A 16,046-nucleotide genomic window follows, 5' to 3' on the forward strand; every position below is an offset into this window, starting at 1 on the left:
GTTCTATTTGCATAAAACAAAGGTATTCCAAAGAGCCTTCAAAATAAGGAGGCGTCTTTTATTCCAACTATTTTATTTAGTGCATGTTACTGTAAACAATTTCAACGGCAGACAAATTTATAAAGTGTAAAGTGTAAGTCCCAGGTAATCCCCTGCTAGTAGCTACTGTTAATGGCTTGAAACCCCTTGAACTTTAAAATACATATTCATGTATGTGTGTGTATATAATATATATTTGTGTGTATATATACAGATATAAATAAATATACTGAAGAGATAAAGATTAAAATAAAATATAGATGATCATCCAAAAAGAGATTTGAAACCTGGGCTTCTTTCTATACTCTATAACCCATTTTTCTGAGTGTGTAAGCTCTGAATGGCAGCTGTCATTCTGACGTACTTTTCATCTTCTTTTGGCAACAAGACCTCAATTTTGTTGGCCTTAAAATTCTCCCTTCTTGACAGGTGCCCGTCAGAACTACATACCTTCCCCTCACATTTCCTACATTTTTAACTGCTTCAAGCTTGTCAGGACAGCTCTGCTTAGTCCAGCTATCTGCTAAACTTCATTTTGATAACCCAACTCATTAAAAAGTGCTACTGAAGCCTCATATTTATTTATTATTTGAACATGACTCATGAAGGCATCATTCAAATATCTGATTGTACTCACTAATGTATTTCATAACACACATAAATCCATACCTAGGCTTTTTTATGTTCTCATAATGTCTCAATGTGCTCAGCCACCTATATTTAATGAAAAGCTATCTTCCCACCCCCCTGGCAAATTTCAAACATATGTGGAGCTATCTAATGCACAGGCACAGACTTTCTGTGTGACCTTGAACAATCTTGCTCTATCTCCTGATTTTATAAATCTATAGAATGGGGAACCTTGTCATGCAGATTGCTTTTCAAAAATATTACAATAATTAGAAATAGTGCAGTGATTTGGATTTATCAACCTAAGTTGTACTATTTTAGAGATGCCAATCATGCATCATGTTCATGAACTCTGTTAAGCCATTAAGGAATCACTCAGCATGTATCACAGGCTGCCTTATTGACCTGAAGGAGTAGGATATACTCTTTCCTGGTCTCTGCCGGTCTCCTCTGCTCTTGACTTCCCCAGATCTCTGCAGACTGGTATGTGGAAGGTCACAGACTTGGGGCAGGGAAGCCCTTAGCCAGCTTTGGGTACTGTCACAACTGATTCACTTGGTTTGAATCTATCTCCCTGTTGGACTATCCTGAGACATACACCTCCTGGGCTAACCATAGGATTCCTGCATTTGTACCTGAATTATTCTTACTAAAGCTGACCTTCTTCATATCCAAAGCCAATTACTGAATGCCCTTGTTTCTGGATTTGTGCTTTATGGTCAATCAGGGCTTCCTTGCTGCTTTTCTCTCCATCCTCCGCACTGTTTTTGCTCTAACAGGAGGTGCCTGCACATAAATCTCCAGTGCTGAGATCCCTTCTCTCTCTCTTTCTCTGGAGGCCCCAGCTAATACAAATGGGCATCTACTTTGCCCATGGTTCCATGTTCCCGCTTAGGTGATCTACACAGTTCCCTTCTGAGGCTGGGGTTTCTATCCTCCTGACCAGTTATCCCATCTTAGGTCCCAAGCTCAACCCCTCAAAATTGCCACACAGCTGGGCTCTCTTCTTTTGAATAAATCTCCAGTCCTGTGTCCCACCTAATTCTTGAATGAATCCTTCTAAGTCTTTGTTGTCCTCTCTTCCCTACATGAACCTGAGACTTCTACTCCCTTGAGCTCTCAGTCTGTGGGTATCCACGCCTGCTTCCTACAACCTGTTACCCTGCTAATGGGTAGTGCTGAACAAAAAGTTCTCTGGCCAAACAGCTTTAGAAAAAGCTCTGTTAAATGATTACTCAGTCTCACTTTTTGTAAGACTTACCTAAGCCTTTAATATACTAATATGAATCCATGAAGGTGAAAATAATAGTTCTTATAAATATATCTGTTGAAGGAGCATTTTTTCTCCAAATTTTCTGAAAGGCCTGGTGTTTTATGAAACACATTTTGAAAATGCTTTTTTAGATTAGACTATGGTCTCTTTCCGTTTTACATATTCTGATTCAATAATGGTTCACAAGAAATACTTGGGGGGAAAGTGATTGAAGTGGAAAAATCTGTGTTTAGTCAACCCCATTCAAAGAATAAAGAAGCACTGTATTTTGATTACTTGGAGGTTGTTTTCTATAATAGAGCAAGGAGAAAGCAGAAGATTAACATTATTTTATTTATTCCATCCTTGTGAGAATATTTATTGAGACTTAACAGCATGCCAGACATTACTGTCGATGCTGGGGTTTTCATGATGGATTAGATCAGTACTCTCCCTGCCCCCAAGAATCTTAGAGAAATCAACAAGAGTAAGATATCCTGCATGTCATTTAATATTTTGTGCTGAGTCTGTGCGTCAGAGGTCTCATTTTTAAGTTTTCCTTCAAGTTCTTAAAGTTTGTGTACATCCCCTTTTGTAGTAAACTGAATTCAGGCTTGTCATTCTTCTATAATTAAAGAAAACTGGGGGAATCCATGAGCAAATATGCATAGGCACACAATATGCAGCAAATATATGTACACCAAAACACATACAAACCATACTCACAGATCCTGCCGAGATCATCTTTATCTGAGTAAAGGTAAAAATAAAACACACCAGGGGCGCCTGGGTGGCTTGGTCGGTTAAGCGACCGACTTCAGCTCAGGTCACGAACTCATGGTCAGTGAGTTCGAGCCCCACGTCGGGCTCTGTGCTGACAGCTCAGAGCCTGGAGCCTGTTTCGGATTCTGTGTCTCCCTCTCTCTCTGCCCCTCCCCTGTTCATGCTCTGTCTCTCTCTGTCTCAAAAATAAATAAACGTTAAAAAAAATAATAATAAAACACACCTTTGACATATACATGCTATTTTTAGAGCACTGTCCAGAACACCTATATTTTAAAGTAACCAGGGGAACTTGTGAAAATGCAGATTCCTGGGCTCTGCTCCAAATATTCTGATTCAGTAGGGCTCAGGAATATGCATGCTAAAGTAGTGCCACTTAACATACTTATACACGCCAACATTTAGGAACTTCAGATTGCTGGTTGTGCACTGAGAGCGGGAGCTTGTTGCCAAGCGGCCCTAGATTGGACAGAGGGACTTACCTCACGCTGGTTGCACTGAGAGTTGTCAGGATAGAAAGCAGGCACCGGGTCTCCCAGTGCGACCAGGTAAAGAAGGCGCCTGCAACATAGCAATGTTCAGAAAGCACCAATCCCTTTTCCTCCATGGTGCCTCAAAGAAAACACAGCTAACAGCTATGCACACCTGGGCTTCTCGCTGTTTCCTCCCTAGTGTCAGATGTTTTACTTTGTTTCCATGTGAACTCACTTGTGAGGAGATCCCTGGATTCTCTCCAAAGAGATGGGAGATCCACCCCCAGGCTTTGCTTTCATTATTATTTTTAAATTAGATTCAGGTATTGATAGAAATCCAAATACCAGAATGCAGAGGCTTGTGAGATTGGTCTTGTCACGTAACACAAAAATTCAAGAGCGTATTGGTTTCAGATCAAAACTCTAGAAGCCTCCATCACCACATTTCCTGTTTGTAACTGAAGAAAGTACACACGAAAGATTTCAAGACACAGAAGAGAGAGAAAACTGAGGTACAGTTAAAGACAAGTTTTACTGGCACACTACTTCTAAAGCGACAGAGCAACATTACTGAGGAAAAAAAGTTTGTGGGAGCATTTTTAATCCATATATTTGCCTTATGGTTACATAAGGATTTCTCTGAGGAAAGAAGCATGCCAGGTAAGCGGTATTTTTAATTCTTTTGTTCTATTCCTATGCCTATAAATTCACTAAATAATTTCCATGTCCCCATCCAAAAAACACTTAACATTTGGGAAGTAAATCAGTTACATGTTATTTTTAAAGTGTGAGATAGCCTTTAGTATAATTAGAAAATACTTTGAAATATTTTACTGAATATAAGTTGATTATTTTCTCTTAAAAGAAACAAATGGGAGGTTTTATAATATAAAGCTAGTTGTAGTTTTCACTGGTGTTCACTGATAACTATGGCATTTAAAGTATCTGTTATTTTTAAAGGAACTTGTTGATCATGCGTATTCCTATTTAGTTTAGTTATAAAGCTGGTTAGTACTAACCACATTCTAATTCCTTTGAGTTTAGGGATTTTATTACCTTCCCAGACATTAATCCAATTGTCAATATCAGAGAGCTGACCATTCTGCAAAGGCCAGTGAAAATTCGATTGCTTGCAGCATGGATTACAAGGGTTGAATCCCCATCGATTAGCTGGATGTCTGTTCCATGTTGATAGTTCATTCCTCTTTCATTGTTTTACATACTTTTTATTTCTTTAATAAAAATATTTTTGTTGTAAAAGAAACCACACATATAAAGTGGGAGAACTATGAAACATACATGAAAAAGAAAAAAATTTCCACAGCTCCCATCACCTTAAAAATTATAAGATATTATGTTGTATTTCCTTCCTACTTTTATTTCTATACATTCTATATGGTTTGCTTTTCCTACATGAAATAATAATGAACATAAAAATCATATGTCTAGATTTTTTGCTAACATTAGAACGTAACTACTTCCCTTTTCATGAAAACTTCTGCCTAATCATTTTAGATGAATGTAGACTATGACATTCATTGGGTTAATAACAGCTTCCTTAGTTGTTTTTTTATTGTTTGACATCTGTGTTGTATCCAGTTGTATTATATTTAAAATGACAGAAAGTTGAAAATCTCTATAGCTTTTTCTATATTAAAGGTTATTTTCTTGGAAATTCTACAGTTGGAATTACTGAGCAAGAGGTTATGAACACTTTAAGTCTCATTATTACCAAAATACTTTTCTAAGACTGTTACCAAGTAACTTTCATCCTAGCGTGTGTCTCCTGAACAGTTTGGTATCATCTAAAAAAAAAAAAAAAAAAAACTTTACTGAAAAAGTGTAATATGCTAGCCTATTGATAATACTTACTTTGATTATAATAAGGCTGAACACTTTTACATGGGTTTTTAAACTATAATCATACAATTTGTGCATTGTCTGATTACATCTTTTGCTTAATTATTGTGCTTTATCATACTTTTAAGATCAATTTGTATGAGCCACTTATAGGGTAAAGATATTATGTATAATCCATGAATTTGCTTTCCAATATTTGGTTTGCCAAATTTTAAAAACAATTGATTGGATTAATCACACAGCTGGTTAATCGCATGATACCTACGTAGGATACATACGATTTTCGCACCTGTCTTCACTTTTTTCCAGGTTCATAGATTAGCAAAGAACAAAATCAATTGTTGCAGTTTTGCTATGCCCTGGAAAAAACAGACATGGCAGTACTATTAACAGTGGCCATGAGCTGATGGTGTTGGGGAACTCAGGAAGTGTGGGAAGGCCAAAGGCAGTGAATATGGCATTCAACTATTTCCAGGATTACTTAATTCTAATTTTACGATAGATGTGATAAAATTTCTTTCATACCATTTCCAAGTTTAGATTTTCCCTTTAGAGGTAACATAGGAGTTCCTCCATTGTCAGTTGAGAGCTTCTGCAATTCCACAGAAGAGATAAAAATACCAAATGTTTGCTGTTAAAGACTCAGATCTTAAAAGGAGAGGGGGAGAACAATGTGAAAGAAGAGAGTCAGATGATAATATGTTTTACATTTAGACAGGCGAGGTTAAAAAAGAAAATAAGTGTGAAAAAGTGAAATTATTCCTGGTTAAGTAAAATGAGGTATGAAAAGAAAAAATGCAAATCTTTCCTTTTCTTCTACCTACATGCTTTATATTCGCTGCATCAATCAATGGGCCAGTATCATAATTCCTACTGTGTTTCTGCATGCTCATAAAATCAGTATTAGCTGAATCAAATGGCAAAAACAATTCCTGTGGTCTACCCTTGGCTTAAAGAGTGTGCCACGATTTAGTTACACATTGCTGTTTTTCAAAAAAAGAATTTTCATTGTTTTTACTCGGTTTTCTTTTCCCTTGAGCCTCAATCTCCTTTTTTGAGGACAGTAAGCGTTTCCTTTAGAGACTAGGTAGGACTAATTTATGAATCATCTTTTAAACTGAGATGTTCTTTAAATTAAAGATGGGTCAAAGACAATGTGTTTCGTCATTTAATTTAGTTAATGTTTGCAGTGATTTTAAGGAAAGTCAGTTTGGGAAAGATTGTCATTTACTAATCATAACTATGAGAAATAAATGTGCACAAATTGCTAGTTAATAATAAATATCATTACCCTCAATCCAAGGGTTTGTAAAATTAAAAAACAAAATAATCATCATCATTGTCATTATCATCAGCATCATTACTGGTCACATTTCTAGGCATTTTAAATTTCATTTAATTTTCTCAGTATTCCCAAACTAGAAAGAAGAGATAAAAAATTAACAGGCCTTCTTAAAACATTAAAGTAACACAGTAGTTAAAATTTTGTTGGATGAAAATTCCCAACAACCAGGGCATCTTCCGAGGATATCACCAAGGTGCTTCTCCAACAGAAAACAGTAAGTACAGAAATAAAATGAAGGAGTAAATATAGGAAAAGAAAGACTCATCAACAGCAGGGATTTTGGCAACACTTCAATCTTAATAGGATTTCTCAAGTTGACCAATCCTAATTAGAGTTTAATTATAAAAGTGCCAAGTAGCCCAGTATTGGAGGAATTATACGGTCTTAAAATCTGCCCCCACCTCACTCCACATGTATGCTCTCTAACAAATTCAGTAAGTGTTGCTAAAGAGCAACCATGATGTACTAGAAAGAGGGACCTTGATATCACACAGATGGGGATCGGACCTCAAACTTTACAATTGGTTTAGTGAGGTTCAGTGATATGTAAGAAGTCACACAGCTCATAAGTGACTACACTCATTCTTTCTCTGCACTTCAAAGCAGACATTCCAATGCCCTATATTGCTGTCGTCCGTCTCTCCATCATAGTCCTTCCTCAACATACACCACCCACTTTTCAAATAACCCTCTGGTCACAAAAGACACGTATTGAAGGTTGACAGATTTCAAATTTGGCATTAAAAACAATATTTTATTTACTCAAAAGCCTGGGAGTAGATTTGAGAATCCCTTCCAGTGCTTCTATCTATGATTCTAATGCCTTTTATTGATGGGGTGATTGTGATGTAAGTGGTGGGGGAGGGGGGTGGGATTTGTGGATACTGACAATGTGTCACAAAGAGTCATCAAGAATGCATCTAGTTCCACACCAAACTATCATCACGGTAAGAAAATTGCTGTATAGTAGAATCCATGGGGATTGTTATATCAGAACTTTTTCTTTGAACTTTCTGGGGTGTCTAAAGTAGATATACACATTCACAGGATGCAAAAAGGAGAAGGTCACTGCTCTGACAGAGTTTGCAAGCCAAGAAAGAGAAACCGTCATGAAAAGCCATATCTTATATACTATAAACGTGTGCACTTGTCTCAGTTACAGACTCCCTGAAGGAGAAACAATTAAGGCATTATATGTATTGCTTTTCTGTTGTTAATTGTTTAAATAAAGGCTTCTGTAGGAGTCATATCTGTCAGCAGAAAGACAATACATTTGCTTTAGCTAGGCTTCCCTCCAGAGTACATGCAAGTGTGAATTCTAAATACAGTGCCTGCCAAGTACTCTTGGCTTTAAGGGAGTCAGAGGTCTTATAATTAAAGCTACTACTATTAACCCTTGGCAGTTGAATGCTATATAGAAACTTAAATTATGGTTTTCCTAGCTGTCATTGCCTCACTAATAACTTCTTGAGGCCTTTGGCTTTTTAACAGTGTAATAGCTAAATTCAAATTGTGTGGGAGTTCTTTTTAAATTGATAAAAGCTTTTTAAATGAAAGTAACTATAATTATGGAATAATAATAGTAAAGATTGCATTTGTTGGGCAAGAATTTTTGAGCACTTTGTGAATCCAGCATTGTAAGAAGCATTATCTGTACTGAACAGATACCCACGTGCATCTGGAGATATACTGAATATGGATAAAGGGAGGTATGAAAGTGCATGTGCATGTGTATTCGCATCTATATGGATCTGCCATTCAAGTTGAAAATCTCCACCATGTAGCTACTCAATACCTTCTCATCTGTGTATGTTTTTTGTTTTTCAAAATGGGGGCATTTGTTGACAATCAAAAAATTATGAAAGCTGGGGTGCCTGGCTGGCTCAGTCATTATAGCATGTGACTCTTGATCTCAGGGTTGTAAGTTTGAGCCCCACATTGGGTATAGAGATTACTCAAAATTAAAATATAAAAAAAACTATTAAAGCTATCAAGAATGTCATGAAATAACAAAGCTTCTAAATGAAAAGCTTCCTGTTTAAAACTCAGATCACATTACACAAGGAAAAAAATCTTGGAAAACAGAAGTCTAGATAGGGAATTGCAGACCCCCCAAATCAACAGGAAAACCAGAAACTATGCTAAGTATACCCTACCCTTCAGAATTTGGCCTGTGTTTTGGCCTTACTGTTCCTGACACATTTTATGAAAATTACCAGGACTTTCCTTAAACCCTTTATGTAAAATGTAGACCCATGACATTGATTTGGTTGTTTCTTTGTAGTTGAGAACAAATCATCTTCTTGTCCCAATTAATGGACTGATAGAACTTTTTCAGTGCTCCTTTTAATTACAAAGAATAAAGGGAAACTTCTAATTGAAATACAATTTTGTGCAAATGATGGGATATTTTATAGCTAGAATCAGTGTAATTATAAAAATAAGATTAAGGGTTTTGCCTTGAAGTATACCTTTTTACACTGTGCTCTACTTTATTTACCCAAACCATAACCATTTATTGAATCTATACTAAATACTAGACGCTATGAGAACTAGAAAGAAAAAAAACACTAAATAGAAGGTAAATTGTTAGTTCTCTCAAGGATAAGTTCTAGAGATCTATTATTCTTTTTATTTATTTATTTGCTTTCTCGCCTCTCCCCTAGAAAGAGAGGTAATAGACGTATATAGCACAGTATAAAGGGTAACCAAATAGATCAAGACAAAGGAAAACAAGGAGCAAGGGATACGATTAAGTCACAAAAAATAAGTATATCATATTATCCAAGAGATTTTCTTAAGATAGATTGTGTATCAAATGATACATATAGATAGATGGCCAATAGCAATTTTCACATGAACTAGAAGAGCAAAAATGTGACAGTCCTTGAGGAGATCCTCAGCTTCTTCTACCTGAGATACTGAATGACATATTAAATAATATCTTCTAGTCCATAAAATTCTTATAATTAATTAATTCAGTAGCAAGTTTTATACAGCTGGTTCTTTTTCTTAAAACAAGATTTATTTTGCCCTGATAACGTAGACAGAAAATGTACAAAATGTAAGAGAACAAACAGAGTGACAGTGTTTAAATTTTTATTTTCTGACTATAACCTGCAGTTCAGTATTCTGTTGCCATTTTAGGGCAGATTGTCAGCTGAGAGGGAAACCACTTTGATATTCTCTTAAAACATTTTGGGAACATAACTGGGACATGTTCCCAGAATAGAAAGCCATCAAAGCCCATTCTGCTTTCATTCAGAGGTAGATCCAGGGACAACCTATAGGCAGGGTCAAAATTTCCTTCCAAAATCAGTTTTGCATCCTTTCAGCATGTGCATGATTGAATGATCAAGGTTCCAAAGTGTATGTCATAGGATTTGATGCAATAATTCTAGACTGGACTATTTCTTCTTCTTCTTCTTTTTTTAATTTCAAATTTTCTAAAGTAAATGTTCTTTAAAGTTTTTACCTAAATTCAAGTTAGTTAACATACACTGTAATATTAGTTTCAGGTATGGAATTTAGTGAGTCATCACTTACATACAACACCCAGTGCTCATCACAAGTGCTCTGCTTTATACTCATCACCCATTTTGCCCATCCCCCCACCCATCTCCCCTCCAGCAACCCCCAGTTTGTTCTCTGTAGTTAAGAGTCTTTTATGGCTTGCCTCCCTCTTCCCCCCGCCCCATCTTCATCTGTTTATTTCTTAAATTTCACATATACATGAAATAATATGGTATTTGTCTTTCTCTGACTTATTTTGCTTAGCATAATACTTTCTAGCTACATCCACATCGCTGCAAATGGCAAGATTTCATTCTTTTTTTGATGGCTGAGTACACACACACACACACACACACACACACACACACACACACCCCAAATCTTCTTTATATCCATTCATCAGTTGATGGACATTTGGGCTCTTTCCATAATTTGGCTATTGATGCTGCTATAAACATTGGGGTGCATGTGTCCCTTCCAATTAGTATTTTTGTGTCCTTTGGGTAAATACCTCTAAATACCTAGTAGGGCAATTGCTGGGTCATAGGGTAGTTCTATTTTTAACTTTTTGAGGAACCTCCATACTGTTTTCCAGAGTGGCTGCACCAGTTTGCATTCCTACCAACAGTGTAAGAGGGATCTCCTGTCTCTGTATCCTTACCAACATCTGTTGTTTCCTGTGTTGTTCATTTTAGCCACTCTGACAGGTGTGAGGTGGTATCTCATTATGGTTTTGATTTGTATTTCCCTGATGATGAGTGATGTTGAGCATCTTTTCATGTGTCTGCTGGCCATCTGTATTTCTTTTCTGGAAAAATTAGACTGGATGATTTCTTTTTTTTTTAAGTTTATTTATTTATTTTGAGAGAGAGAGAGCACACACATATGAGCAGGGGAGGAGCAGAAAGAGAGGGAGAGAGAGAATCCCAAGTAGGCTCCATGCCGTCAGCACAGAGCCCGATGCATGGCTTGATCTCAAACTGTGAGATCATGACCTGAGCTGAAATCAAGAGTCAGCCACTTACCCAACTCAGCCACTCAGGATCCCCTGGACTATTTCTAACACAAGACTACAAGTCACCCAATTTAGCCAAAGGTAAATTGTTAATACATCTATCAAATGCTTCATTTAAAACAATGCAACTTTCAGGTCAACTCTAAAATACACTAGCTGTGATATGTGTTCTTAGGTAAACTGTGCTATATTGTGGCATATAACTAGTAGGCTGAAAAAAATAATAACAAATATTTGCCTAAAACAATTATAAATAGTTATACTTTGCCCATTCTTTTGCTAACAATAACCAGACAAAACAACTATTTCATGAGGCCATTCTTGATTTATGAAGGTAGAACCATGTTTTCAGCATATAAGAAAACCCTTATTTTTCTCTTCTCATAGTAGGACAGTGTGCATTTTTAATAAGTAAAAGTAAAGATATTGATGGGTCTTCAAGGCAAAAGTTGAGGAATGAAGGCATATCCCACTTCATCCTTCTGAAAGTATTGTGTGTTCTGTAAGGAGATTATTTCTATTCACCCTGACTCTTAAGTCATTAACATCCCAGTTTTATGCAGGCATATATTTCCTAGGGTTGTAGCTGGCTCATACAGCTTCCCTCAACTAGTGGTATTGTTTAAATTCCTTTCCCAGAGAATTCACTGACACTAACCAAACTCCCCAAAGACTGATTTTTAAACAAGAAAATAAAATTTTATGTTTATAGTGGTGGACACCCCATAAATTTAATTAGATACCTAGCTGTTAGCACCAACTTCCTTGTATCAAGTTTCTTAGAAAAAATATAATAATCTGTAGATTTTCTGGTAAATGTAGGTTCAGGGCAGAGAGAATTAGGATGTTGTTCATGAGTACTTTCACCAAGATTACAGCGGCCTAATGTGTTACTCTTCTTTTCACAAGGATCTATCTCATAGCTGCTGGGAGGTAGGTCTTTTCTCAACAGCACTAGAGACAAATGTACTATGATCTTCAACTTGTCTTTCCTAGATTGTGAGTGTGCCTAGACCTCATATTTGATCAGAACTTTTCTGTTGGCCCTAGTCATTACATTGTCTGTCTTTATTCCACTTGTCTTTTATTTAGTCAGTTGACACATGTTTAGTGAGAACCTACTTTGTGCTGAATAGGTTACAGAAATAATAACAGGAGTCTCACTAGTAGTGAGATGAGAATAAGAATAACGATAGTTTCCAGTTACGAATTGACTAAGTCATGGGAATAAAAGGTACAACATAGATAATACGGTCAATGGTATTGTAATAGTGTTGTGTGGGGACAGATGGCAGATACACTTGTGGTGACCGTATAATGTATAGAAACGTACATGCGAAACTAATGTAAGCTTGTGTGTCAACTACACTAAAAATTTTTGAAAACGATACAATAGCTAACTTTTATGGAGCATCTTCTACAAATCTCCTTACATGTCTTAACTCACTGAATCCCCACAAAAATAGGTAAAATGAGGAAATTGAGGCATGAAGACCAAGATGAATATGGCGTTCTTTCTGTCCTTTGGGAAGTTCACAGTCAAGTAGGAAGAGATTTTTACACATAGATGATTATCTCAATATTTGTTGAAACGTAGGGGGCTGTAAAAGATGTCACTTGGTGGGGGACAGGCAGCATAGAGCAAATGCTTCAAAGAAAAGGTCTTGAAGGATGACTATGAATCTGTCAAACAGCTGAGGAAAAAGGCATTTCAGGCAAAGGAGCAAATATACAGAGACATAAGGACATGAAATGGTAAGTATGGTATCTATTGAGAATCATAAGTGCTTCAGAATGATTGGAGCAGGGCATATTATTGGGAAAGTATAGCAGATAAGTCCTAAAATTAGAAAACCTAAAGCAACATTTTGTGGAAACAGTTCATGGTAAGGAAAGAAAAGTGTGATGTTCTCTATGCTTAGGGCAGAGATAAGAGCAGGCGCCTTCTCATGAAGTACTCATGTCACAGGCTCCAGAGAAAAGACAAAGGGACAACTTCCTCCACAAACCACGAAGGAGGAGACTACATGAGACAGTGTGTGGGAAGATAGTAGCTATGAGGATGGGGGTTGATGTAGTGTGGCTGAACCAAAAGAGCCATAAACATAAAGTCAGGGCCAATTAACTAATAGGATCAGAGGCCACACCAGCCTGAGAAGGGTCTTCTTAATACTGTGTTTAAAAATTTTTTTTAATTTTTTTAATGTTTATTTCTTTTTGAGAGAGAGAGAGAGAGAGAGAGAGAGAGAGAGAGAGAGCCCTGCAGGGGAGGGGCAGAGAGAGAGGGAGACAGAGAATCTGAAGCAGGCCCCAGACTCTGAGCTGTCAGCACAGAGCCCGATGCGGGGCTTGAACTGACGAATCGTGAAATCATGACCTGAGCCCAAGTCTGCTGGTTAACTGAATGAGCCACGCAGATGCCCCTTAAAATTTTTGTTTTAATGTTTATTTTTGAGAGAGAGACACAGAGCAAAAGCAGGGGAGGAGCAAAGAGAGAGGGAGACATAGAATCCGAAGCAGGCTCCAGGCTCTGAGCTGCCAGCGTGGAGTCCGACAGGGGGCTCAAACCCACCAATAGCAAGATCATGACCTGAGCCCAGCTCAGATGCTTAACTGATTGAGCCACCCAGGCACCCCTTAATATTGTGTTTTAAAACCTGGACCATCAACGGGGCATCTGGGTGGCTTAGTTGGTTGAATGTCTGACTTCAGCTCAGGTCATGATCTCAGGGTTCATGAGTTTGGGCCCCTTGTCGGGCTCTGTGCTGACAGCTCAGAGCCTGGAGCCTGCTTCAGATTCAGTGTCTCCCTCTCTCTGCTCCTCTCCCACTCACACTCTGTCTCTCTTTCAAAAAATAAGTAATAAAATAAACATAAAAAAAATTAAAACCTGGGCCATCAAGACATCAAAATCCTTTCAGATGTGTATATCTTTTGACCTCACAAATCAAGAATTTTTACCTGAGGGGTGCCTGGGTGGCTCAGTTGGTTAAGTGTCTGACTCTTAGTTTTGACTCAGGTCATGATCTCATGGTTTGAGAGTTTGAGCCCCACATTGGGCTCCATGCTGACAGCATGGAGCCTGCTTGACATTCTCTCTCTCCCTCTCTATCTGACCCTCCCCCGCTCACCCTCTCTGTCTCTCAAAAATAAATAAATTTTAAAAAAAGAATTTTTACCTGAAATAAAAAATTAAGGTTGGATATATAGTTTTAGCTACAGATATTCATCACAACACTGCTTATATAACTAAAAATCACAAGCAACTTACATGTCTAATGATAAGGGATTGTTTAAATAAATTATAGAAAATTCATTCAGTGGAATATAAGGCCACTAAAAGAAATGAAAGCATATTTTATTTATAGGAAAAGAAGCACACTATAAATTGTTGGGGTGAAAGGAGATAACAGTATATTCAGTATAATTGAATCTTATGTCTCTGTCCATAATAATTTCTATACAGAGAAAAATAATTCGAAGTATATGAACCAAGGTATTCACAGTGATTGTCTCTTGATAATAGGATTATGGTTGATTCTTAGCTTTCTTTTTTTGCTTGTCTAAGTTCACTAATAGTTTTTAATATTGAACATAGGTGATATATATAAGTCTGGCCTCTGGGTAGCAACTAAAGTTCATTTGTTTGTCACCAAATACAGTGACTGTAAAGGGTGAGTGATTAGAATGTACTAGACTGAATAACCTGAAATGATAATTGTGAGCTATCTTGATAGAAAACATAGTGTGTGCCCTCAAATTACCTTAAAATGTGAAAGAATCTAGAACTAGGACTTTTTCTTTACTAGAAGAAAAGAAGTCTTTAATAACAGAATTCATGTATATAACCATTAATTTGATAACAAAGCAGAAATTAAAACCTCTGTGTTGTGATATAGCAAAGAAGGAAACTGAGACCCATCTGGGAACTACGACGGCTTATTGGCCTCATTCTTCACAATTCTGGTTACATTAACCACCTGAAAAGGACTATTATCAATGGGAGGTAGAGAACAATCTTTCTTTGAAAGCATGCCTTAAAAATTCCCTTTAACCCAGCAATTGTATTCCCAGGAGCCTCTTTCTACAGATAAGCTCACATATGTGTTAAATGCCTGTCCAATGAAGTTTGTTGCATTATTGTTTGTAAGAGAAAAACGTTTTAAAAAATCAGAATATCCATCTTAGAAAAATGGGTAGATGAATTATATTAAAACAGCACTGTGTTATTCTATGCCGCCACTACAGATAACATAATAACATGGTAAAAATCCTCCAGACGCACTGGTTAAGTTTTTTTAAAAGGCTAATTAGTATAATATTAGTGACCCATTTATGCTCTAGTGGAGAACCTTATATGTTATTCTATATTTTGCTATTGCTAGAATTTTTAAAATTTACACTTAGTATGAACTTGTGTTTTTTTCGTAAACAGTTAAACATAAAAACCAAATAAACAATTCTAGGAATGTAGGCAGTATCGTGCGATACCTAGAATTAGTAGTATTTTTAAATAGTTAATGATTACTGTGTTGTAGAATTCTCATAAATATTTGTGGGATTATATTCATAATGAATAAATAAGGCCTTTCCAAACCTTAGTGTTTTTAACCAAATTAATTTGTAGGTTTATTGGAAGATAAAAGACTATTCAAGTCTTCTCAATTTTCTAAGACTCTATGAAACATAAAAATTCCCTTAAAGAAAATAAACCACCCATTTCACCACCACCATCAGTTAACTTTTCCCATTTACTAATTAATTATTTTAAAATGTTTGTAAATTATGTACATTATATATGATACTACAGAGCAGAAGACAGAAATGGTCCTATTCTCTGTGGAGTTTATGGTATTCTGGACATTTAAATAACATGGTGCAAAATTAGAGAGGAGATAGCAGACATTAGTGAATAGATTTGCTGGTGTTTAAAGAGCCACAGACTAGTTCAAACAAAAGCAAAGTATATATAAATAAACAATATGCAAATCATATGCAAATATGTATATGTACATCTATATCATAAATGCATATATATTTTATATATTTAATTATATATATGCCTATGTTCATTTAAAACTAAATATGGAAAGAAAGAAAGAAAGAAAGAAAGAAAGAAAGAAAGAAAGAAAGAAA

The 16,046-nt window shown here is 36.4% G+C and overlaps 1 protein-coding gene across 2 annotated transcripts in view; it reads left to right on the forward strand.

The window, feature by feature from the left end:
* Positions 1 to 3,623: 3,623 nt before the first annotated feature.
* The window catches only part of TRAT1 (T cell receptor associated transmembrane adaptor 1), a 39,298-nt gene continuing 26,875 nt past the window's right edge, over positions 3,624 to 16,046 (forward strand). For both annotated transcript variants that reach the window (XM_040484439.1, XM_040484440.1), the window contains exon 1: positions 3,624 to 3,837. In XM_040484439.1, coding sequence (XP_040340373.1) covers positions 3,831 to 3,837 — 7 coding nt within the window. In that variant the 5' untranslated portion in view covers positions 3,624 to 3,830. The remainder of the gene's footprint in view (positions 3,838 to 16,046) is intronic.

Source organism: Herpailurus yagouaroundi, unplaced genomic scaffold (assembly GCF_014898765.1).
Source record: "Herpailurus yagouaroundi ecotype Mexico unplaced genomic scaffold, PumYag 162, whole genome shotgun sequence".
Classification (NCBI taxonomy): Eukaryota; Metazoa; Chordata; class Mammalia; order Carnivora; family Felidae; genus Herpailurus; species Herpailurus yagouaroundi.